The sequence below is a fragment of the Nothobranchius furzeri genome, chromosome 2 (genome assembly GCF_043380555.1).
Source record: "Nothobranchius furzeri strain GRZ-AD chromosome 2, NfurGRZ-RIMD1, whole genome shotgun sequence".
Lineage (NCBI taxonomy): Eukaryota > Metazoa > Chordata > Actinopteri > Cyprinodontiformes > Nothobranchiidae > Nothobranchius > Nothobranchius furzeri.
In genome coordinates, this window is record NC_091742.1 from 76,242,859 (window position 1) to 76,269,082 (window position 26,224).

The 26,224-nt window shown below is 43.6% G+C and overlaps 1 protein-coding gene across 3 annotated transcripts in view; it reads right to left on the reverse strand.

Moving 5' to 3' along the window:
* The window catches only part of col4a6 (collagen, type IV, alpha 6), a 172,511-nt gene that overhangs the window by 32,793 nt on the left and 113,494 nt on the right, over positions 1–26,224 (reverse strand). For all 3 annotated transcript variants that reach the window (XM_070547980.1, XM_070547979.1, XM_054747470.2), the window contains exons 5-17: positions 11,583–11,717; positions 10,072–10,116; positions 9,499–9,618; positions 9,338–9,400; positions 8,588–8,623; positions 8,317–8,379; positions 7,573–7,608; positions 6,106–6,147; positions 3,195–3,284; positions 1,473–1,526; positions 1,305–1,367; positions 1,121–1,165; positions 553–606 (exon numbers count right to left, since the gene is read on the reverse strand). In XM_070547980.1, the coding sequence (XP_070404081.1) occupies positions 553–606; positions 1,121–1,165; positions 1,305–1,367; positions 1,473–1,526; positions 3,195–3,284; positions 6,106–6,147; positions 7,573–7,608; positions 8,317–8,379; positions 8,588–8,623; positions 9,338–9,400; positions 9,499–9,618; positions 10,072–10,116; positions 11,583–11,717 (846 nt within the window). The remainder of the gene's footprint in view (positions 1–552; positions 607–1,120; positions 1,166–1,304; positions 1,368–1,472; positions 1,527–3,194; positions 3,285–6,105; positions 6,148–7,572; positions 7,609–8,316; positions 8,380–8,587; positions 8,624–9,337; positions 9,401–9,498; positions 9,619–10,071; positions 10,117–11,582; positions 11,718–26,224) is intronic.

Consider the following 26,224-nt stretch of genomic DNA (forward strand, 5'->3'; position numbering starts at 1 on the left):
AATATTAGAAGGCTCCGTCTGTGAACAGTTGAGCTAACTTACCTCAGAGATAAGCGACCACCGAAGCGAGAAGAGGTGATTGAATAGTGCGTACGTTGGGACGCTTGCTACCTATAGTAGCAGGGGGACACGTACGTCACGGTCACTGGCCAATCAGGATTGGCGTATTGAGATAAGTGCTTCTGAGGAATCCGCGGAGGGGCATATCCCATAGTGAGACATCGAAACGAATGTTAAGAAAGAGAACTAACATTTTAACTCATTAAATGCACTAACACCAAATCTGCTGCAAATTTTCCAAAACTTAATGAAGTTGTAGCTTTGCTACAAAATAACACACACACACACACACACACACACACACACACACACACACACACACACTCTCTCTCTCTCTCTCTCTCTCTCTCTCTCTCTCTCTCTCTCTCTCTCTCTCTCTCTCTCTCTCTCTCTCTCTCTCTCTCTCTCTCTCTCTCTCTCTCTCTCTCTCTCTCTCTCTCTCTCTCTCTCTCTCTCTCTCTCTCTCTCTCTCGCTCGCTCACACACCCTCACCTTTGGTCCTCTGAATCCTGGCTGTCCGGGGTAACCTGGGTCACCACTCATTCCCTGAAATTGAAAAAATAAAGTGTTAGTTATTATTTGTGGTACAACTGAACTTCAGCTTAACTCATGTTCAGTGAGAGTATGCTGGTTTCATCGTGGTAGTTTTTGAAAATGTGCTTGAATGTTTTTTCTGATATGAACTTTGAGCTGAATTTCATGTCTACAGGTTTAATGCTAAACATTGCATCCTACCTGTTTAGGGTGGTAAATAATATCTCCAATCTACCTTCTCAGTGGCCTAGTGGTATGAGTGTATGTTCTGGTACTGGGAGATGGGGGTTCAGATCTGGTTTAGAAATACCAAAGACTAAAAATGGGACCCAACCCCCCATCGCTTTACACTCAAGGGTTGGATTGGGGGGATTAAACCACCGAATAGTTCCTGAGCCGCCACTGCTGCAGCTCATTTCACCAGTGTGTGATGGGACTTTGACTTTATCCATGGGAGGTGTGTGACTGTGTAAACATCTAAAACTCATCAAAATGTGCAAATTTTTAAAAAGGTTTTCTAGTATACCGTAGTTCCTGGATATCCAGGATTACCAGTAAGACCCGGAAAACCCTGTTGGATGAAACACCAAACAAAGTTTACCATAGAATATAAAATAGTAGTCCATTTTGATTTACATCAGATCAGGAAACAGCACTTCAGTCATTCCTCAGCTACAGTGAACCATAAAGTTGTGGTGAGAAAGTCTTACTCTTGGTCCAGGGTATCCGAGAATGCCTTTCTCTCCAAATTCACCGGGATAACCAAAAGGTAACTAGAGGCAACAATTTTTTGTTACTTTTCAGATACTCATCTTGCATTTTTGATGCAGTAGATGACTTTTCTGTTTGTATAGAAATGATTAAAAGAAAGTACTTACAGCTACCCCTGGTATTCCTGGATAACCTCTGACTCCTTTTGGACCAGGGTCACCCTTAGAGAGACATGAAAGACAACTTTAGAACATTTATTTTAAATAAAAAAAAAACACACAATGTAAAAATAACAACTACGAAGGATGTTTACAAAATCTAGAGAAAACACGTCATTTAGGATTGAGGGTTTTACATTGGCTATTAGTCATTGTTCTTCTAACTTACCTTTGGAGCTCCACCCAAACCATACAACTACAAAAATTGTGTTACTGGGTCTGATTTTATTTTTTAAATGTTTGACTGAAACATTTGTCCATTGGTTGAATTCCCTAAACCCAATTAGCATTTAGTGCTGCCACCATAGTTTGGGTTTGGCTTATGGAGTGATCTGATCTTGAGGATCCGTTAGAGTTAAATAGGTCGTACCTGCTTGAGGCTGACTGAAATAACAATGTCACAATAGCTTCCTCTAACTGTTGCCATTTCTAAATATGAAAAATGTCTGCTTTTAGATTTAAATGAACAGTTTTCTCAAATTCAAGCACATTTCCCAAAATGTACTGGCTGCAGTGACTTCATAATGATCCTTAGGCCTTTGGGTCAGTGGGTGAAGTGACAGTTTGTACTCAATCCTATGTTTGGTGAACTAAACATGGACAAGCACTGATGAGGGATGCTTGGTTGGAGTGGTTGGTTTTCGGTTGACTTTTACCACTGGTAAATGGTGCTTTTGCAGCTTTTGTCAATATGCAGCCATACTTTATGGGTGTGATAAGAAAGCATGCTATGGCTCTCTTACCTACTTCAACCCACGGGTTACCCTTTAGTACCTAACTTGATCCAGTGCAGGGTTGAGAGACATGGTTGCAAAGATGTGTCATATGTGTGGAAAGTTTGATACAAGCTTACAAGATTTCTTAGCTGTACAATTGATGGACAGTTATTGAACAACCTGCAGAGAGTGGCACATTTAATTAAGTGATTGCAAACATCAAGGGCATTTTTTCTGTTGGGCTGCTACTATTGTCTAAGAATGTCAAAGGATGAAATTGTCTTCAAACAAGTTGTGTTTTCCAACAAACCTGCATTCCTTTGACGCCTTTGGAAAAACCCACAAACTCCTCAATGCCATTGGTCAATGGCTGACCAGGCTCACCGGGCAAGCCCACGTCACCCTGAATACCGTGATCATGGAAGAGAGAGCTGTTTACACCCAATAACCGCCAACAACGTTCTGATCAGTCGGTGGCGGCGGACCAAGGAGAGGTAAGGTGTTTGAGGTGTTTAATGGAAGACAGAATTTCGGACTGGATGATGGAATCTATGTTGTTGATGCATTAAACTTTTAAAGAGGCTGAAGGAGAAGGAGACTCTGGGGAAATGAGGAGAGAGTGGCCTTTGTCATAGCATAATTTTGCATTAATAATTATGTCATTGCTTCTAACATTTGTGCAGCTCCACAACAGAGAAACAAGATTAACAGGAGTTTTTATGAAAGACCAATCACTCTTTTATTTCTCCTCAAACCTCCTCCTCCCAATTTCTTCCTCTTCCATGGTTGTAACGTTTGCTGCAATCACTGCTCCTCTTTCCCCATTTTTTCAGCCTGAACCGCCATCCTGCGGTGACACTGATTTTAACTTTCACAGTTTTAATAATTCGACCCAACCACATTTATGTGTGTGTCATGTGTAAGTGGTACGTCTTTCCTTCCCTTGCTGTGTTACCTTGTCTCCTTTGTAGATAGTGACAGGTTTTTCGGCGCTTAGTGACCCGTCACCCGGAGAACCACTGGGTCCAGGAAGACCCATCTCACCCTGGAGTCCGAAATACATACAACACACTGTTAGCCAATCAGATGAATTAAGGGTTGATGTGAAGGAGATGGAGAGAAAAGAGAGAGGAGGAAAAGACAAAACCAGGAGGAAGAAGTGACAGCGGAAAATAAAAAATTTGGAGGTAACCTTAATAAGCAAATAGACTGCTGCAGAGAATACAAGGACGGCAATATAGAAATGTTTCCCAGTAAAGTTTCAGTTAAAGTAAATTTCAATTATTTCCAAACAATTTTAACCATTAAAAAATACCTAGACATTTATCATAAACTGCACTGTGGTATGTGTCTGATTATCAAGGGTACAGCTGTCATGATTCATGCTCCTGCACTATGTCTCTATGCATTCAACCAATCACTCACCCCATGCTAACCTGTACCTGTCCAATTCCCTTCACCTGTGCTCTCCAGGATATATATGTAAAGCTGGTTTTTGAAGGGCACTACTCAGCCTAAAACCACTCTGAGTTAAGTCAGCTCATTTGACTGTAGCTGTGTTTGCATGCCAGCTTGTGACAGAAAGTAGGTGCCTTCCAATTACTGGACAACCCGTTCAACCTCTTGAGCTTTTGCTGCCCCTATGTTACACAGAAACACACCTAAGCAGAAATATGGTGGTGTTGTTGGACATTCTGCTCAGTTTTGTGGATTTTTGTCAGACTCTGAACCAGGAAATGGCTGAGGCAGTGAAGCAGCAGGCAGAAAACTCCAGAGCAACCAGTGACTCCGCCCCTTAGCCAATTAGTGGCTACAATCGCGATGCTAGCCGACTCAGCTTAGCCGAGAACCACAATGGAACAGGAACTGAAAATGGGGAAAAAGTAGAGGGAAAATACCGAACCATGCCCTTAGAAAACGTGGTTGGGCTTAGCTGCACTAGTTCAAGTTACTCTGGGTAGTGCTCTTCGAAAACCACCTTATCAGAACAAACATGGCGGATGCCAGTTACGGCTCAGCGCCAGAAGATTCTAGATAACAACCAAAGACGACTCATACACAGTAAGTTGATGAATAGATAAATATATTTCACTGTAATATTGAACTGTTGGCAACTGAAAAAGTAGCTTGTGAATTTTTTTGAGCCGACAACTATTTTCTAAAATGACCGTTAACATTTTAAGCTCAATGCTAACCTTTAGCCTTTTTTTTAACCTGATATTAGAGAAATTTTATTTTATTTTATTTTTTACTTTCTTTTGCTTATATGTTTTGCTTTAACTTTTGCTACCGACACCCTCGTTTTACTGGTTTCCACTCTATCCACAATGCTGCTGCTTTTTGCAAATACTGGTCAAATACGATATGCTCTGCAAGAGTCTACATCCCTATTTAGCCATTTTCAAAGGAGAAAAATTGACAACCCCCCAGCTGGCTGAGAAGGAAATCTGTTTCAATGTAACCTTTATACTGTTTTTTTGATCATTTCACTTTTAAATCCATGCTTATTGAAGGCAACTGGACTTCTTTGGATTACCATGACCTGGATGACAGAAAACCTTCTAGCTGTTGTTTAACCCTGCTTAACTTTTCACCAAAAGAAAATTATATTACCAATAAAAAAACACAAAAAAAAACAACAAAAATTTACCATACAATGTAGGTTATTTTAGGTTGACCTTTTAAGAATAATTACCAAAAATTTCAAAGGTGTCTGTGAAATTCTTACCTCCGTTTTTTGAGCGTTTATTTATTCACACTGTTTTATTTTTTCTGTTAACTGGATGAAATAATCACCTCTGTTGATCATTTTTTTTACAGAAATAAAGGATAAGTTATCTGCAATGACTGAAAAGAAGAAACCACTCAGGAAAGGAACACATGCAAAGAAATAAACCTTCTCCAAACCAACAAATCCCTGAATCTGTATGAGTTAATGTGAGGATTTGATTGATTTTAACATGCAGGCGTTCTGTGAGGAAGATGACTGTTAGTAAATGTGTGTGGTTGAGTCAGATGGGCGGGTCGGTGAGAAGGTGAGGAGGATCACTATGAGATTGACACGTGTGATGAAGATGAATATGATGTAGGAATGAGGAGCAAATGATTCCAGCACTAAGTTACTTCCCACAGGTTCTCCTCTGGAATGACAGCTTGGACGTTTTGTGTCTGAGAGAAAACTTGTGTTTAATATGAATAAATTCATTTAGGCAAAGAAATGCCGGGATCAGGTTACAGATTTATATTTTTGATCGTTTACTTGAATGTTTGCCACATAAAAAATATCCGAGCTGTCACTCCAAAGTAAAGAAAACAAGTTCATGAAAACAACAGATAACTCACAACTCTCCAGTTTGAAGAATGCAGTTTTTTCATATAAATATTGAATCAAGATACCAGAAATTTAAACGTTTGCTGCATCTTTTATGGAGGTTGTGCTTTCTCATTGGTTAACCAGATGAAAGAACAAACCAGACTAAATCAAGTAGAGGTTCATGTGATCTTTTTATCATTCAGGATACAGAAATTCCCCTCAGTAGACGTGACAATCAGAGGATGCAGGGATGGGTGGAATGGTGTTAAAAAAGGAAAAAGAAGTGGATGGAAGTAGTGCAGGTTATGAAGCCACCACCAAAAGTACCAGCATTCACAGTGTTACTGGATGACCAATACATGCATTTTAGACACAGATTCACTCAAACTTACATGCATTCATATTTTAATTAGACACACACACACACACACACACACACACACACACACACACACACACACACACACACACACACACACACACACACACACACATCTAAAATTTTCCATTTGACATTTGTTCGTGTTTCATATCTTCTTTTTTTGTATCATACCTTATCTCCTTTCCCTCCTCCATATATGTCACCACGGCTCCCCTAAAAAAAAAAAACACGATCAAGAGCAAGATTTTTTGGACAAAATTTTGAAAAATACAAATAAAGAAATAAAATAAATAAATATCAAATGTAATGTATGATTAGAAATGGACTGAATTAACTTAAAATTTTCTAGTAAATTTTACTAACGTAACAAAATTTGATGTTTTCATAATCAATGTAACGCTGTTAAACTTATGTAGCGTCATGAATGTCCTGTTTTGACCTAAAGGTCATGATCTGCTCCGTCTGCTCGAGCAGAGACATACAGTCTCTGACAGGCTAATCTACATGAGATAGTGGCCAAGGTCTTTCATGCACTCTGCTCATCTGAACTGCTTCACCTTTGTTACAGCTCAAGACGAAGACGAAGAACTATTTTGATAAACACATAATCAACAACTTTGTTATTATAATGTGAGCCCAATGTTCAATCAGTCTATGAAACGACAATGTCATTACTTGATATTATAATCCTGTGATCAGTAGTATTTTACAAGTAATTATAATCCTGGACATTTGCACTAGACACTGATGACACGTTATACTTAAGCCACATGACACATTTCATTTTGTCTGATCCAATCAGAACCTTCGTTTCTGGCTAGGTGTGGTTTTCTGTGGTGTTTGTATAAACCCTCTTTTGCATGTCAAATTCTGATTCGCCAGTAAACCAAAATATGACAATTATAAAAACTTTCCTACACCACCTTTTCTTGAGTTCAAGCGTTCTAGAGAAGTCTCGGACAGGCCATCCGGACTTCCTCTTCAGCCAAAAAGAACCTCGACAAGCTGGACAAAATCTGTTGCAAGTTACACCTGACCACAACGGTTCCTTCAGAAGAAAAGCTGAACCTCACGACCCCTTCAGGGTCTCGCTGATGCCAATAATAACTGTCGTGACCTGGAAGCATTCCAAGACTAGTTTGGTTGGCGCGTCTGCTTTTCTACCGGCTTTGGTTCCAAGGAGGGTCCGAGAGGACCTCGACATCCTGGATCTAAACGGAGGCTTCCCCTAGGTACGTAGACCGACAGATGGCGTTTCATGTGTGTTATAGATCTCCGATAGTTTAGAGCGAAACATTCACTTCCACTCAGAACTAAATGCTTCTCCGGATCCGCTGGTTCTGATAACACATTCCACACATACACCATCCACTCATACCTCATAGTCCATCAGTACACAGAGTGTTTAATTTAGTCTTGTTTAAACTGTGTAGAAAAACATTTCTTAACTATTATAAACCTGACTCTCTCTCTTTCCTCGGAGTTAATACGAAGTGTCACTTAATCACTGCAATAAAAAGTTGTGATCTTCTGGTTAAAATATTCAAAGATCCATCAGATTGACATTTCATATTTCTATGGAATCTCACATTTTATGGTTGATAAGTAAGATGTAAAATACCCATCCTTTACACGTACCTGTGGCCCCGGGGGACCAGGAGGACCAGGCACCCCCTAGAAATGATACAATAAAAATGGAATCGGTTTTTAGTCAATAAGCACAAAAGCAGAAGTTGTCATTAATAAAACTACGTCACAAAAACAAGTATTTCAAGGTACGGTTGCTTTTAATAGTACATTTTTGCAGTGAAAAGCCCATTTTATAAAAGGGAAACTCCTTCATCTGTAAATAATAAATAATATCAGTGAAATGATGAATAATCAATACACATTAGCTCATCTTTTTAGAGCCTAAACATCTGTAAGAGTTTGTTATTGTCTATTCATGTTGTTTAATTTCCAATGAAACATTTTTAAGTTTAATTCATGCTGGTTCTGCACCTCCACCTTGTGGTGGCTGAAACTTATTGCAGTTTATTGAGCTTAAATACTGTAAAAACGGTAAAAAATGATTTCTGCTGTTTTTGTTCATGATTCCAAAAAAGTTAGCATTAGCATCACAGAATAGCAAGATTGTTCAACACTTTAAAACTCAATGCCAAAAAGTAAAGCTCCAATTTGTGTCATGTGACCACTGTTCAAGATTTAAGCAAAAATATTATTATGCACCGTGGATTGTAGAGTGATTCAACCCTGATCCCCAAAGGCTAAAATAACAAGTGTTTTAAATTGAATATATATTTAGTAGAAATTCAGTTCAGAGCTTGTCCACAGTCCTGTTTTGGAAAGTTGATCTGAGACTAAGACAGAAAGATAACATACTGGAAATCCATCAGGGCCTCTTGGGCCAGGGAAACCAAATGGACCATCAGGACCCATGAAACCCTGTAAAATAATTAAATAAATAAAGTCATTCATTCATTAAAAAACATCTCATAATACTATACTTAATTTGAAATCAGTTAATTGACATTTTATACATTTTAGTTTAAATAAAAACTTCTGTTGTGCTCAGTTTGATTTTTTTTTTTTTTTGGTACTGAAAGAAGTTTCATACGACGTTATCATGCATCAAAACAGAAACTAGTCTTACAGGTATTCCGTCAAGTCCCGGTTGACCCGGGGGACCCTGAAAAAGAAAAGAAGAAACAATTGTTTGAAGCAAATAAACATTTTATTGAAACAAAAATTCGACTGCATGTCTACAGAAGTGGATTAGCGCCACTGAAAAGAAAGGGGCCCTAATCGTTTCCACTCTATGTTTGTAATAATAGAGAATCAGTTTTATTTATTTATTTTGTTAAGATTAAGAATCATAATTGCATTTGCTGAATCATGACTAGGACATTGCCCATTTGGTCAAAAAACAAGAAGCAATCAGGTTCATTAGAAAAATGAACAACACGGCAAAAATGTTCACAAAAAATGTGTATCTATATATACAGATTTAGATACAGATGAACCTTTAGCGTTAGATTTAGCAAGAAATGGTAAGTGGTCTGTATCTTGTATAGTGCCTTCTTAGGGTTCTACAACCCCCCGAGGTGCTTCACACGCTGGTGGATATGAGCAACGATGTAGCTACAGCTGCTCTGTGGCACTCTGATGGCGGTGAGGCTGCTGAGCACTGGCACCACCGGTCCCTCCGACCACCACCAGCAGTCAGGGCGGTTAAGTGTCTTGCCCAAGGACACAACAGCAGAATTCTCTGATCGGAGCCAGGATCGAACCTGCAACCTTCTGATTACTGGACAACCCGCTCTATCTCCTGAGCTACTGCTGCCCCTAGCTCTTCTTGGAGCTCTGAAACCAAGGATCTTGCCAGTGAAATCGGAGACCTTACCGGAGTACCGTGATCCGAGATGTATACAGGCTCCCCTTTCCTCCCCTTTGGCCCAGTCGGCCCCTGTTTCGGATAAACACACACAGCCAGTTTTCTTTCATTAGCATTTTTCCAAAGAAAGCTTTATGACAAAAGGTATATTTTTGAGAGGCAAAGCTCACAGCAAATCCAGGAAATCCAGGTTGTCCTGTTCCAAATCCAGGTGGCCCGGGATCGCCAATAGTTCCATTACAGCCATCCTTTCCTGGTGGTCCTCTACTTCCCTGATGACCAGGATGACCCTGCAGAAGTAAAAGAAGAAAAGTCACGCACTCAGGATGACAGGGTGAACTAATTTTACCACAAAAACATCGCGAGTTCAAATAAAAAAGAAGTTTAACATTTTATATACATCGTAAAAAAATAGTCTTATATTTTAAAAAAGTTTGAAGTGAATTTTCTTTACTTCTCATTTTTCAATAGCTGTTTAAGTGTGGGTTCAATAAGTAATTTACCATTTAACACATTTAAAGTGACTGGAACTTTACAATTAGAACAATTATGGTCTAATGTGATTAAAACTATGTTATTAAAACCAGAACCATTACCCGCTTCTCTAAATGGCTTCTTTTCTGTCAGATTCCACAATAAGATTATTATTCTGACATTTTATTTTGGTATTATGTTTGGTCAAAGAGAACATATTCAACAAAATCCAAACACATTTGTGTGGAAAGACATTCTGTTTTACTTACAGGAACTCCATCGCTTCCTTTAAATCCCGGCACTCCCATTGGCCCCTGTAAGAATGATAGAAAAACTGACAATTCCAGTTGAAAAAAAAAGAAGCTAAATTCCCTATTAGCAATCTTGTATAAATTTAGGACAAGGGTACTAACACTGGGATGGAATACTGTTTCAGTCTTTATTCCAATATCAGTATATCGTCTAAGTTTATTTTAATTAATTTTAATGGACATTTTGTTCAGAGGGACAAAAATGTGCTCTACAAGAACATAAAAGTATTCAATACCACCACCTTGTGGCTATAGTAAGTCACTGCATGAGTGACAGGATGCTTATAGAGGAATATGGTAAATGGATACTACGTAAAACATTACCTGAGTAATGGTTTGGAAACAGAAACAGATTATTGGGGACTGGAGCTTCCTGGAATCATATTTGTGTGTTTTGTATATCCACAGATGTCATTTATTGTATGACCTTCTTCACCACTCTATTCTGCTCTCCCCACCTATTCCACCTTACTCAGGATCCACTGATTTCCATCTTATCTATTCACTCTCCCGCTTTCTTAACATATTTTTTATCACAATTGTCTATTTTTTGCTCATTTTAAATATATTTTTAAACATTTTCTAAATTATTTTTTATATTTTTACATTTTTTGTTTTTGTGAAGTGCCTCGTGATTTTTATCTTGAGAGGCGCTATAGAAATGATACTTTCTTCTTCTTCTTCTTCTTCTTCTCCTCCTCCTCCTCCTCCTCCTCCTCCATGGTTAGTCTAAACCCTTTCCTCTATTTCTCAAATCTGTACGTAAATCCAGTGTAGCAGAGCAACGTATCCCACTAAAACATCTCATCAAGGTACACTAGTGGTGTCCAATCCTGGTCCTCGAGGCCCCTCTATCCTGCTTCAACACAGCTGGTTTTAAAAACAGTGACTGATCAACAGGCTATTTAAGAGCTTGATAACCAGCTAAACAGGTAATCCAACTATTGGGTCAGGTGTGTTGGGACTAAATCATGCTGGATAGTGGCCTACGAGGACCAGGATTGGACACCCTTAGGTACAGGTCAACAATGTTCTTATGTATGCCTTGACTCAACGTTGTTTAGCACTGACCAAAGCTTCAATCTGCCCGATGCTGCCGTCACCTCCCTTTATAAGTAACAATGGGTGGAAAAAGTATGCTTTTTTTTCTTTGATGTTCATGGATTGTTGGCTGGTTCTGCCAATGGGATGGCATGGATCAGAACCTTCAAATTAAAACACAGACCCAGTTTCACCAGCCGTTACCTGTGGGTGTCAGAGAGCTTGTTTTCTACAAAAAAATCTGGAAAAAACCAAAATTGCCCCCTAAAAACATCTCCACTTCTAAATAATCAACTATAATTACTGACTGTTGGCTTAATACACACATTTAATGGGCACTATTACAATTAGCTAATCTAAATGCTTTACAACAAGACTCAGAATAGGTTAACAGTTGAAAATGTGCAATTTGTTTATTTGTCACCCACCATGTCTCCTTTAGAGCCAGACGGTCCTTTAACTCCAAGGTGGCCCTTCTCTCCTTTAGGCCCTTGAGGCCCCAGGATCCCGCGTGGCCCTTCTGGTCCACTTTCTCCGAGTGCACCAAGAGGTCCTGGAGAGCCCTGATTGGACAAAGATCATGTGCCATTTACATTACATGTAAACTGACCAAGGTTTTACACAAAGAGGCAGTGGCGTGTCCAGATCTTTTAAAACGGGGTGGCCCAGGTGAGGCACAACTTTGTGCATGGGTGGCACCAATGGTTATGCTTTTTTTTTGTTCTACCCCAAGCCTTTTGTGGACAATGAGAAGTCTATTTAAAGGTAAATTAGTGTGGTGGCACCTGGGGTGGCCAATCAGATTCCAAGGGTGGCATGTGCTACCCCAGGCCACTCCCTGGACACGCCCCTGCAAAGAGGCTCATTGAACACCAATTATTACAATAATGTGTACCAATATGAAATATGCTGTTCTTTTTAAATGTCTCATTCTTTTCTGTTTGATCAAACCCCCCAAAACTACAAAATGAAGATTATAAAAGAATAATGTTTACCATACCATCTTTATTTATAAAGCACATTTAAAAACGGCATGGCAGCCGACCAAAGTGCTGTACAGAATAAAAAGTAAAAACACAATATAAAACAATACACGGTCAACAATAAAATGCACAACAAGGCAGATAATTACAGTCAATAAAAAGACACATAATAAAATAATAAAAGTCAGGGATTTAAAAATGCCTGGTCGTAAAAGTGAGCCTTCAGCAGCGATTTGAACCGGAGGAGGGATGGTGCCAGCCTCACTGAAAGAGGAAGAGCATTCCATAGTGTCGGAGCAGCATAGACAAAAGCACGCTGCCCCCGCGTTTTGTATTTCATTAATGGAACAAGAAGCAGCAGGCAATCAGCAGACCTCAACGTTTGTTTTGTAAAAGTTTGAACAAGAGCTTTAATGACAAAAGAGAACAAATTAAACCATGTTTTCATTCATTTAAGAGTTCTTGAACATTCATAAAGTATTCACATGGAAGAATCTGGTTTATTGAGTTTAGAAAAACGTACAGATGTGTCACAAGCTTTTCAGATTAGATGAATGGTTTTAGTGAAAGGTTGTGAAAATGCATGTGCAACAAGACAAGTGTTGTTGAATAAAAGAGAAACGCTTATAATTTTACAAAATTATACAAAATTTTAATAACCACAATAAAAAATGTTCAGTACAGCTGACACTACTTTTTCCCATTAACACAGGTAAAAGTAGCATGCCACAGCAGGGGTTAACGATGTGCACATTTCTTTGTCTTTTCTCGGAGGCATTTTTACCCACCATTATTCCTGAAGATGTGTGTGAGTGTCTCAGGAAAGTATCGAGGTTTATGTGATTTTGCTGCTTCTGTTGTCTAAAAGCAGGAAAATGATCAGGAGGAACATTTAAGGTGTGATATAATCCTGTCAGGATCTACTCCTTCTCCCTCTGAAGTGTTGTCCTGTCTCCCCTCGTTAAGTGTTCGGTGGACTCGCCTGCCCCTTCTTATCCTAACCCTAACCCTAACCCTACCTACCAATCATTAATCATTTTTAAAGTTTTTTTTACCTGCCTGTCTGCCTCCTGTTCCTGCTCACATGAATTTGGGTCCTGTTGCAACCATCGCCACTCCCTTAAAATATATTTTTATTTTGTTTGAGGAAAATTACGGAGCCCATCTGGTGACATTGAGGGGAAAAAAAAACTCGTGTCCACGAGATACTTAATGCGTGGGAACGAGTTATTAACTCGTAACCACGAGTAAATTTTTTTTCCTCAGTGTCACCAGACAGGTTCCATAGAAAATAACTTCTGGAGTCCGCTATTCACTGAAAATATAACTGCAGTGCTCAGCATTGGCCACACGGTGGCAGCATGAAAACGAAGATCCAACACGAACAGGTGCTGAATTAGAGGTTGTGGGGATCTCGTCATCAGGAGGCTGGTCCCAATAATTCAGTCACACACACACACACACACACACACACACACACACACACACACACACACACACACACACACACACACACACACACACACACACACACACACACACACACACACACACACACAAAGCCCTCTGACAGCCTATGATTAGCTCATATTTTAGACAATATAACAGGGTAGGGAGAGGAGATGGTTTAGGGTGGGAAGAGAGGTCTGCGAGGGGAGTGGGTTGCTCCTGGGTCAAAGCAGAGTCAGAACACATGATATTATGAACTAAAATGATTTGTTATTGCTTTTAATAATTTTAAGAGCTCTACGTACCCTTTAAAATAGAAAAAGGTGCTTAAATACCAGAACACCACTAAAAGCAGGTATTTCAAATGTTTAAGTCAGCAAAATCAAGCTTCACATCCTAACCGAGCAAACTGTGTTTTACAGCATCAGTACCTGAATTTTTTCCTCTTGTTTCCAGATGAGGCTCTGCCTCCATCCCACGTGGCCCCCAGGCGGGGAAGGAAGGAGGGTGTAATGACAGGCCTGTGCCAGCTAAAAAGGATGCCTGCCAGAGCTGTCTGGCCCAGTTGACACTCACACCTGGTTTCACCCAGAGAAAATATGCAGCGCTTCCACCGGGAGACACTTTCTCTCGCACCTCACCCTCCCCATCGCTCGCTTTATTTGGAAATCTTTTACCGAACATACATTTGCTTTGAAATTGAACAAATCTCCATCTTACTCTCTAAATCTGTTTATATCCCAACTGTGCAACAACTTGCATGAAAGGTATTTTTAAACAACTTTTCCAAGTTAGGACGTGCTTTAGCTGGCTGTGGGTCATCTTGTTAAAAAAAAGCTAAAAAAAACACCTTTTGGTATTTTTGAGGTCACGGGTCACCTGGACATATCTGTCTGACTGATGTCAGGTTAATGTGAGTTCAGGTGAAAAGGTGGAATGTTCCCAGGAGTCACACATTCACGCCGTTTTCAGGATGTGATCTTCCTATAAATTAAATTGTGTGGAAAATAACAAAGAATAAACGAGTAGTTTAACTCAAGTCACTTTACACTTTTTAAGCCAAATAAAACAATAGTTTTCATTTTAGCTTATTTATTCTATATTAGTCAAAATAACATTATTCTCACCTATCAAGCACCTTTAAAACCAGAAGTCAGTGAGAGTCAACGGAGACTGGCTCAGTATGGGAACTATCACCAAGTGGTTGAGTGAGGAACTGCACACGTATTACCCTTACTTTATTTTTCTTTCTCTTTTGACAAACAAAACAAAACAAAAAACAAATCTAGGTGGATGTTGCTCAGTGTAAAAGGGCGGCTGTCCACTAATCAGAAGGTGAAAAGTTCGATCCTAAGTCCCAGTGGGCCACCTGCTGAAGTGCCATTGGGCAAAATACCAAACCCCAATATATCAACGGCCACCCGCTAATTAGGAGGTCAAATGTGGAAACATATCTTCCTCAAAGAAGCCAAGAAAGTATATATATATATATATATATATATATATATAAATAACACTTTTTATACAAACGAGGTAAAACCAGAACAGAAAGAGCAGGCTAAAGCAGATTAAAACATCCTACCTACTGCTCACACAACTGTGTTCTGAACAAAATGCAAGAAAAATGTTTTTGGTTAAAAATATGTAATAGGGATCGGGATATATAATAGGGATATTATAGGTATCGATACAGTCTAACTCGCAATTACCAATACCAATATAAACCAATACAAAAATATGCTCATCCCTCCAAAAAACAAACAAAAAATTAAACTATTTTAGATAAACTAACAATCCCAAATACACACGTATGTTATTAGAATGTAATCTTATTACAAGTATATTTTAGAACAATGAAGTTATCAGGATCAGTAATACGTTTTTCCAGACACCAGCTTGTACCCCTGCCATCTGGCATCTCCGGTGGTTTTCGTGCCAGTCTGTCAGGTCTCTACCCATCTCTTCCAGACCTACCGTCCTCATCACCTTCCAGCAGACTGGTCAGTTTGTAGGTCCAAATCCCATCCAGCATAAAAGGTCACAATGGAGCCTATTCTGACTCACTAAGCTCTCTGGACTTAGTCCTCCCGTCAAAGCCTAGCTCACTTCCTGCCAGAGGAGAGTGCTGGGACAGACGGATTGTGGCTGTCATGCATGTGAAATCCAATGTGTGTGTTGCGTTCACGAATGCACATTCATACAAAAATGATCACACAGCCTCGGGCCCTCTGAGGGACTTCATCGGGCTGTATTGTTCTGTTGGCTGGAGGGTGATATTAGCTGTCACACCGAATGCTAACTTGGGAACGATGATGGGTGAAACACGAGGGGGGGGGGGGGGGAGCTCAGTAAGTATTGGGCTTCTGGGTTCAGACAGTACAGCACTTCACCATGTAACACATGGATGGACAAAACTGCCTCTGAAAAACAAAAGATGCCCCAAAAGATGTGGAAAACTTCCCACCTTATCTGTCTGCACACTTACGGAGAAGAGGGAGACAGACTCCCCTCTACATGGGAATGTTTAGGTTGTTTTCTCTCTCTCACCACACTGGGAATCCAAACACTCATCTTTATCTCAGACATGTTTGTCCTGGTCAGGAAAGGTACAGAAATCCAAAGACGATGTGGACAAACTGTTATCATTTGCTGCTTCTGAGCATAAACCCAGTAGATGTGCATACCTTGACTTTCATTTTCTCAGAGAAAAAAAGCGTTCTCGTAAACGATTAACCCACCTGACCTTTTAATTCATCACGAAAACCTTCGGACCCTGGATACCCAACAGGACTCGCACAAACTACTTCAAACATCTAAACAACTTAAGGTTCACATCGTGGGAAGCTGGAGACCAACTGAGCAAAGTATAAACTCTTTCACCTGTTGGGTCTTAATAGTATTTGAGCAAATTATGTAAATATTTTTATAAACTTAGACAGGGGTCCTGTTAAAACCCAATGACCCAGAATGCAGCTCCAGCCACAAGGTTGGGCCAAATGACCTGAGCGAATGAATGAACATAGAGAGAAGTCAATGGTCAGACTCATCCGTGTGGATATTTCAAGCTTAATAACTAATGGCAGTTATTTTAGACTTTTAAATAAAGACACCATTCTATTCATCATGATTACACCATCATACACACCATCATACACAATGACTATTTTATCAGCTGCTTAATGGATCAGAGCATGAGCTTAATTTTGCTTTAGAAATTGATGCATAGTAAGTTTATGGTTGGGTTCATCAACTCTAGTTGGGAAACTGATAGGAACACTGAATTCAGAGTTAGAACACATGACTGTCCATCTAGTGGCTGGCTCCAGTACAGGTGTGAAGCCCCACCCCCTCCACGTAAACGAGTCTTACGTTGCTACTGTTTGTTCAACTAAGGCCCTGTCCACACGTAGCCGGGGATCTGCCAAAACGTAGATATTTTTCTACGTTTTGGCCTGTCATCCACATGAAAACGGATCTTTTTAAAAACTCCGGCCAAAGTGAAGATCTGCGTTTTCTCTGTTTTGGGTGTCTGCGTGTGGACAGACAAAACCGGAGTTTTAAGGTCCGCAGCGTCACTTTCCGCGACAAAAAATGCTGACATCACGTGTACAGCCTGTGTTTACACTAGCCGACAGCCTTGATGCCCTCAGAGCTGCGCTCGCTTTATCAATTGTCCAAGCGCTTTTTGCTTGTTTGTTTTTGCAAGTGGAATTACTGCTCCTTGCGGAAGACCACAGACGAAGGACGAGGTTAAGAACGGGGGAAGTACTGCCGCCTACAGGTCTGGCATGTCCTTAACAACGTATTTATCCGGGTACGTGTGGACAGTTTGTTTTTTAAACGAGGTGGTGTGGATGCAAGTTTTTGGAGGGGCGGATATTCGTTTTTAAAAAAACCCGGCTACGTGTGGACTAGGCCTAAGATTTTTTCAAATCTGCTTAGAAGTAATTTGTTACTCAATGCTTAAAACACGTTGTGGTTCAGTCTATATCTAGACAGATAACACAGTCCCTGTAAACAGGACACCGAGGCAGAAAAACAGACTGAGATTGTTGCTCTGTCTTTTTCTGTATGCAGTTGGGATGAAAACACTCAATGGGAATGTTTCTTTTACAAGTCCTGCAGCTGAAAACACACGAGTGCACATGTATTTTGCCAGTGTTTTTTTCCCTTTTGGTAACCCATTCAAAACGGAATTACAATGGCAGAAATGATGATTATTTCACGTTTTCCTTCTGTAAAAGCATTAGCCCTGTTTCCATTATCGGAACTTATCGGGGTAAATTTATAGGAGCTTTGCAACATACGCGTGTCTCCACTTGACCAGGCCAGCTAAACGGCCGTTTTCAGGAACTTTCTGAGTACCTGATCAGGGATAGGTGCTCAGAGCGGCCCCAGAGAGTTGGTTAACTCACCCTGATTGATTGTTGCACTCAGTATGAAATTACATCAGCAGACATCCAAAACAACTGGCATTAGTAAAATTTGAGGAGTTGCCGGTGAAGCAGAATGGAAGCAAAAGAAAATAAACACAGATCACACTTAAAATTAAGCTCCCGACAACAGAAAACACAGTAGAATCACCCCACAGCTGTTACTTAACTCTCAACACCAAAAAACATGAGGACGTCCCCCCACAACGACTTACTTAACGGGGCTTTGTTGTCTCACAGAGCGCCATAAAAACACTTGGACAGAACAAATGCTTTTAATGTTATTAATGTTACTGTGGACACTTTTTGGCTCTGATCAGTGACATCACTCACTGCAGAAGCAGTAGCGATACGCTGATGTCTGAGTTTCGATGGAGACACAACAGCTGAGAGGACCGGGACATCATATCTCCACGTCAATTTCCCCGCCCCAGAATTTACCCTGACGTTCTGGCAATGGATACAAAGCTAATGTTGTGTTTTGGAAACTATTCTGCACAGTAGCACCATCTAGTGGTCATAGCCAACAGGTGCCACTGGTAAATGGAAAAAGGAAAAAAGCAAGTACCAAATTCTGTGATGTTTTTTTTTCTAGACAATTTTGTACCATAGCTTTCCTGCCAGTTTATCAACTTAGTAAAAGGTCTCATGATTGAGTTTTTGTTTAAATCACCCATTTTCAGGCCACCAGTTTTAGGCTGCACGGTTCCCTTTTGTTCTTTCACAACATTCATTGTTGTTTTTCCTTCATGGACGCTCCCTCTGAGAGATTCCCACCATTCTTTGGCATGTTTGACTCATCTGGTTGTGCTGATGGCAGCCATTAAACCAACAACCTGTTCCCTCTTTTCATCCAGGTGCTTTCCCCTCCAATAAAACTCTGTTAGCGGCCAGTGAACCAGCGCTGTAACTTGGCAATGACATCATACAGATGTTGTGTTTTCTCAGCTGTCGAACTTCAACAGAGGGAGGAAGGAGAGTCAAGGGTCAAATGAAATTACAGCGCTTCTTTGGATGTTAACTTTAATTTGAACGCAGACTCCAAAAGTTATTTGGACTGCTTCTTTTTCGGCAGAATGGTCTGTTTCACACTACAGGAAAATGGAAAGATTTGAACCCATACAATCTCAAAGAGTTTGACTATTTTAAAAGGTACTACAGCTATGTTGTCAGGTTCGTTGGCAGATCTGAAGCGTGACTGAGAGTTCTGTTGCCCAGACGCGGAGAGACGGAGATAGCCGGCGTGGTTATCTCCTGTAGGTGTAGTCTGAGTGTTTTGAGGGCTGGTAAGCCTGGAGACTCGATACAAAGTCTGGTGAGAAACGATGACTGAGCAATGAATGAAACGCCGGCACTTCCTTAAGTAGTGCCGGCGTGATGACGTCAGTCGCCACGTTGGTGGCAGGAATGAATGGAATGCAGTCAGCTGGAGGAGTTCGTGACAGGACCCCCCCCTCGAGGGACGGCTCCCGAAGTCCCAGGACGGCGGGCCCAGAAGTCAGTCAGCAGGGTAGGGTCGACAAACGAGCTCGTAGGCTCCCAAGAGCGTTCCTCAGGCCCGTACCCCTCCCAATCCACGAGGTACTGCCAACCTCGTCCCCGGCGGCGAGCGTCCAGAATCCTGCGGACCGTGTAGGTGCGATCCGCCTCAACACCGCGGGGCGGAGGCACCCGGACCGGTGGAGGGTGGAGAGGAGAGGAGATCACCGGCTTAAGCTGGGAGACGTGAAAGACCGGGTGGATCCGGAGAGTAGCCGGGAGGCGCAGACGGCAGGTGACAGGATTGATGACCTTAAGGACGGGGAACGGACCCAGGAAGCGAGGAGTGAGCTTCCGGGAGCCAGCCGGCATCCTCAGGTTAGCGGAGGAGAGCCACACCTGGTCGCCAGACCGGAAGACGGGGCCAGGCCGGTGGCGGCGGCGATGCTGACGGGCATACTCCGTGTTGGCCCGGGTGATGGCCGCACGGGCCCGGATCCAGGCGAGCCGACAGCGGCGGACCAGCGTCTGGGCAGCAGGGACCTCCACCTCGGGCACCTGATGATCAAACAGAGGTGGCTGATAACCGTAACAGGTCTCGAAGGGAGACAGACTCGTGGCTGAGGAGGTCTGGAGGTTGTGTGACAGCTCCGCCCACAGGAGAAAGCGGGGCCAGGTGGTCGGCTGGGACGAAGCGAAGCAGCGCAGGTAGCGTCCAAGCTGCTGGTTAGCTCTCTCTGTTTGTCCGTTTGTCTGCGGATGGTATCCAGAGGACAGACTGGTGGAAGCACCGACCAGGCGACAGAACGCTTTCCAGAAGCGTGAGACGAACTGGGGTCCTCGGTCGGAAACCACGTCCTGAGGGAAACCATGGAGCCGCACCACCTGTTCCAGGAGCAGTTCGGCCGTTCTCTTGGCCGTGGGGAGGCCGGCCAGGGCCACTAAGTGCACGGCCTTGGAGAAACGGTCCGTGATAGTCATTATAGTGTCCAGGTGGTCGACCGCCGGCAGTCCCGTGACAAAGTCCAGCCCGATGTGTGACCACGGCCGCTTGGGCACAGGGAGAGGCTGCAACTCTCCAGCGCCGGGTCGGTTGGAGGACTTGGATCGAGCACACACATCACATGCAGCTGTGAACTCGCGGACGTCCCTCCTCATGGACGGCCACCAGAGAGCCCGACGGAGGAACTGGAGGGTACGGGCTTGCCCTTGATGTCCCGCGAGCCGTGAACAGTGCCCCCACGTGAGCGCCTCTTGCCGGCAGGAGGCGGGAACGTAGAGGCGGTTCGGTGGGGTCTCCGGCGGCGCTGGATCGCCGGGAAGTGCCGCCTGTATGGACTGCTCCAACGGCCATTGGAGGGAGGCCAGGAAGCGTTGAGCCGGTAGAATGGTCCGAGGCTCCGGGGGGGGGGGGGGGGGGGGGGGCGGCATCTGGTGCGAAACGCCGAGAGAGAGCGTCCGCCTTGAGGTTCTTGGAGCCGGGCCGGTAGGCGATATGGAAGTGGTACGGCTCGAAAAAGAGGGCCCACCGAGCCTGACGAGGGTTGAGCTGGCGGGCAGTCTGTAGATGAATGAGATTCTGGTGGTCGGTCCAGATCAGAAAGGGATCGGTGGTCCCCAGGAGCCACTGCCTCCATTCCTCCAGCGCCCACTTTATTGCCAGCAGCTCTCTGTCGCCGACCCCGTAGTTCTGCTGTGTGGGGGAAAACTTCCGGGAGAAGTAGGCACATGGGTGGAGCTTAGAGTCTGGACCCCGTTGCGAGAGAACGGCCCCCGCTCCCACATCCGAGGCGTCCACCTCCACGACGAAGGGCCGGGTCTGGTCCGGATGGAGGAGGATGGGTTCCTTAGTGAAACGTCCGACCAGCTCATGGAAAGCACGGACAGCCTCTGGAGTAAGGCGAAAAGGGCGAGGCTGATTGGTGGTTTTGGTGAGTGAGGTCAGAGGTGCTGCGAGGGAACTGAAGTTGCGTATAAACCTCCGGTAAAAGTTCGAGAAACCCAGGAAGCTTTGCAGCTGCTTCAGGGTCGTGGGTAGAGGCCACTGAGCTACGGCCTGAACCTTCTGGGGGTCCATCTTCAGGCCCTGGGAGGAGATGGTAAAACCCAGGAAGGAGGTGGACTCCTGGTGAAACGCACACTTCTCCAGTTTGCAGTAAAGTCCATGGTCCAGGAGGCGGGACAGAACCGCTCGAACATGACGGATGTGCTCTTCGGCCGTGCGGGAGTAGATGAGGATGTCATCTAGATACACAAAGACCCAGCGACCCAACATGTCTCTCAGCACATCTGTAATGAACCGCTGGAAGACGGCGGGGCTGTTGCAGAGTCCAAAAGGCATCACCAAATATTCATAGTGGCCAGTGGGCGTGATAAAAGCGGTCTTCCACTCCTCACCTTCCTTAATACGGATGAGGTTATAGGCGCTGCGCAGATCCAGTTTAGTAAACACTGCGGCTTGTGTGATGGCGTCCAGAGCGGTGCCCATGAGAGGGAGAGGGTGGCGGTCCCGGATCGTTATTTTATTTAACCCTCGATAGTCTATGCAGGGCCGGAGATCCCCCTCCTTCTTTTTAACAAAGAAAAACCCCGCGGCCCCGGGGGACGTTGAGGGACGGATGAATCCCTTCTGCAGGGCATCAGTTATGTAATTGTCCATAGCCCGGGTTTCCGCCGGAGAGAGGGAGAACAGGCGACCCCGAGGGGGGGTGGTGCCGGGCTGGAGCCTGATCTCCAGGTCGTAGGGTCGGTGAGGAGGTAACCTGGTAGTGGGTTCTTTAGCGAAGACCTGAGCGAGGTCGTGGTATTGAGGAGGGACGAGCGTCAGGTCTACGTCTTTGGGAGGAGCTGCTGCTGCCCGAGGTGCAGGGGAGTCCCGGTGGTTATGGCAACCCGTGCCCCAGGCCAGGACTTTACTGGTGGACCAGGAGATGTGAGGCTCATGGCGGCAGAACCAGGAATGACCTAGGATGAGAGGCGTAGCCGGAGCCTGGATGACCAGGAAGTGGAGGGTCTCCCGGTGTTGGTCAATAGTCATGTGGAGACCCTGAGTTCGGTGGGTGAGAGGGTACGGCATGATGGGCCGGCCGTCCACAGAGGTCACGGGAATGGGTCGGTCGAGGGCGGTGAGGGGTATCTTGAGCCGAGTAACCAGTCCGTGGTCGATAAAACACTCCGCAGCCCCAGTGTCTAAAAGTGCCTCCAGTCTGGTCGGGCCTTGGTCCAGGTGGAGGGAGACCGGGAGAGTGGTTCGGTGTGGAGCCGGAAAAGTGGAGACTCCGGGCGGGACAGCTCCTACTCCGACCCGGAGGGACCTTTTCCCGGTCGTTTTGGGCACGTGCCACGGTGGTGACCCAAATCCCCACAGTAAGCGCATCTTCCCTCCTGGTAGCGCCGTGCCCGTTCCTCAGGGGGAAGATGTCCCAGCTGCATCGGCTCCTCCGTCGGTTGGTGAGCCGGCCGGCGGGGTGACGTCCTGGTGTGTACGGGGGCTGACATGGTGCTCGGCCGGTTCAGGATGCAGCGGTCCAGTTGGAGAGCCAGATCCACTGCCAGGTCCAGGGAGGTTGGGACCTCGTGCCCGATCATGCCCTCCCGGATTCTCGGTGACAGTCCCTCCAGGTAAACGGCCTTTAGGGCGGCGTCATCCCACCTCAACCGAGCTGCTGTCGTCCGGAAGCGAGAGGTGTACTGAGCCGCCGTCTGGGAGCCCTGGCGAAGCTGAAGCAGCCGCGTCTCGTCCGAGACCTCGCTGCTGGGGTGCACAAAAGTCTTTTTCATCTCCTTTACAAAAGTCTCATAGTCATTGCAGGCAGGAGATTTTTGATTGTAAAGAGCCGCCGCCCATTCACCGGCTCGACCTGTCAGCAGTGAGGTCAGCAGAGCGACACGAGAGCAGGATGTGGGGTAGCGTGCCGGCTGGCACTCGAAAGTCATGGCCAGGGTCGCCAACATGCCCTCCGGGGATCCCCTGGTTCCGTCCCACTTCTCTGGAAGGCTGAGGCGTGGTTCCATCCTGTCAGGAACAGCTGCGGTCTGACGTTGCAGAGCGGTGGTCAGCTGGAGTACTAGCTCGGTGAGTGACTCAATCTTTGTGGCTTGGCGATCAGCTATGGCACGGAGCTGGTTCATGTCTGCCGTCTGCTGATCCAAGATTGCGCGCTGTTGAGCCACTTCGGCACGCAAACGCGCGAACTCCGCTGGGTCAACTTGGGGCTCAGTCATCCTGTCAGGTTCGTTGGCAGATCTGAAGCGTGACTGAGAGTTCTGTTGCCCAGACGCGGAGAGACGGAGATAGCCGGCGTGGTTATCTCCTGTAGGTGTAGTCTGAGTGTTTTGAGGGCTGGTAAGCCTGGAGACTCGATACAAAGTCTGGTGAGAAACGATGACTGAGCAATGAATGAAACGCCGGCACTTCCTTAAGTAGTGCCGGCGTGATGACGTCAGTCGCCACGTTGGTGGCAGGAATGAATGGAATGCAGTCAGCTGGAGGAGTTCGTGACATATGTTTAGCAATCTAGCATTATAAGATGAGCTAAAATAATAAAATGAATACAAGTCGGTCAGTAAAAGGGTATTCTAACAGAAATATAAAACCTAATCTGTAGCCGAACAGTTACAGATGGCTAGCTCTGCTGCTACATTCTATAAATAATAACAACTTACTATGCTAATTATCGTTTATGTAGCTATTCACTTTTATACAGAGTTACACCAGGATCACATCAGCCGCGAAGCGCCACAAAATGGACCGCTCACGAAACCCACGCGCTGCTTGCTGCTCCTTTTTTCACAATGGGCAATCACTTTCAAGTAAACTGCAATGAGTTTTCATTTAGATTTGAATTATGCTGATGACAGAAATCCACTTTGGTTTTGGTGTCTCTTGGCCTAGTCGTTAGCCTGTCAACCCAGTTAGAGAGAGTGTTTTGTTTTTGTCATTTCCCTTTTAAACCAAACATTCAAGGCAGTTTAAATGTTTAGGCAGATTGAATGATTGGCGTGAGTGTTATAATTAAGCAGATATGCTCTGCAGCTGATACTCCTCCTATTAGGTGGTTAACTGTTGAATTTATGACACAAAACTCGAAGGTAGAATTGCTTAAAATCTGTTTCTGAAGTCAATGCAAAAACATCTGACAGGTCGAATATTAACTGTTCATAACTGACTCCACTTTAAATGATATGAATTATTTTAAAGTGTACGATATCGCTTCAAAAATATTTCTTTTTTTCCCCTGAACTTTCGAAAAAATTCACAAATGAATTTTTCAATTTTTTTATTTTTTGCAGAATTTCCTCTCCCAGGTGTTAATGACGTCCAGCCAACTGCATTTAGTTTGACTGAGAATCGCGTTCCTCACTGCTAAAATGCATATTTTCTGTTTTGGCGAGTGCATTTGTTTACATGAACTCTCCTCGTCATGTTGCAGCTCCTGCATGTTCCAAACAAGAACACCGAATTAGGAAACACAGACTCACATGAAAAAAATCTGATTCCCACCCACGGTGAGGAGCCTGTGATTGTGCACTTCTTCCTAAAAAGAGCAAGCTGCCTACTTAATGGAGGTGCGTGACTACCACACACATACAAAACAATAATTGCATGTCCTACAGCATTTTCTTTCCATTTATATGCACCTACATGTTTAATAGCCTCTTACAAGCTCGAGTTTTAAAAACAAGTACAGCAAAGAATATCATAAACGATTGTTTAAGGTAGTGTTAACTATCATGATGTCAGGGAGCATTAGTGGAGCTACGACTGGGCCACATTGTTCATGTGAGCCTATAAAATCAGTAAACACCACTTGTGCACGATCCTGAAAGTGCTTGTGTTTGTACACGTGTGTGTTTAAGGAGTTAGTTCATGCAGCACTTTAACTCCTGTCCTGACTATCTGTTGATATTCTTCTAAATGATTTATTTTTGTTTTCTATTCTTTTTTATAACAACATGCAAATCAGAATCAGAAGTTTTTATTGCCATATGTGAGTGGAACCACAACATTAGGAGATTGCTGCGGTACTTGGTGCAAAAAGAAAGATGAAAATAAGAAATAAGTAAATATAGGAAGTAAGAATATAATCATGATAAAATAATATAAAGAGGCGATAATTTGAATTAGTATGCGTTCATGGGACTGTAGTTAAGATTTGAAGGAAAATGGAAAAGTGTTTTAACTGGGAATAATTCTCATTTAGCCTAAAATTTCTAGTGTTCACTTATTCCCTCTTTCCTATTCATTTTCTTTCTCCCCTTTCTTACATTTTTAATCACAATTTTTATATTTGGTCATTTTCAACATATTTTTTAATAATTTTTAAAGATCTTTACATTCAAAATGTTTCATTTTTGTCACGTTGAGCCAGGAGGAGGTTAGGACCCAAGATGCAGAAACCCAGAACGACGCAAGGCAGGGGCGAAATCAAAGTCAAATCCTTTATTTAGGAAGAAAGTCCAAAATTCAAAAATCCAAAAAGGGCAGGGAGCCAAGCCTAAAGTCAGTGACCCGACTGACAAAAACAACATCTCTTTGATGAGCAAAACCTAGAGTTTCACGAGGAGGACCAGAACAACACTGACATCGACAAGGGACCGACAAACATTGAGACACAGACAGGGTTATACACACAGGGCTGGGTGATAGCAGACGAGGAGCAGGTGCGTGGTGAATTGGGCACAGGTGAAACTAATGAACTGAGGGAAGATGCGGAAATAAGCAGG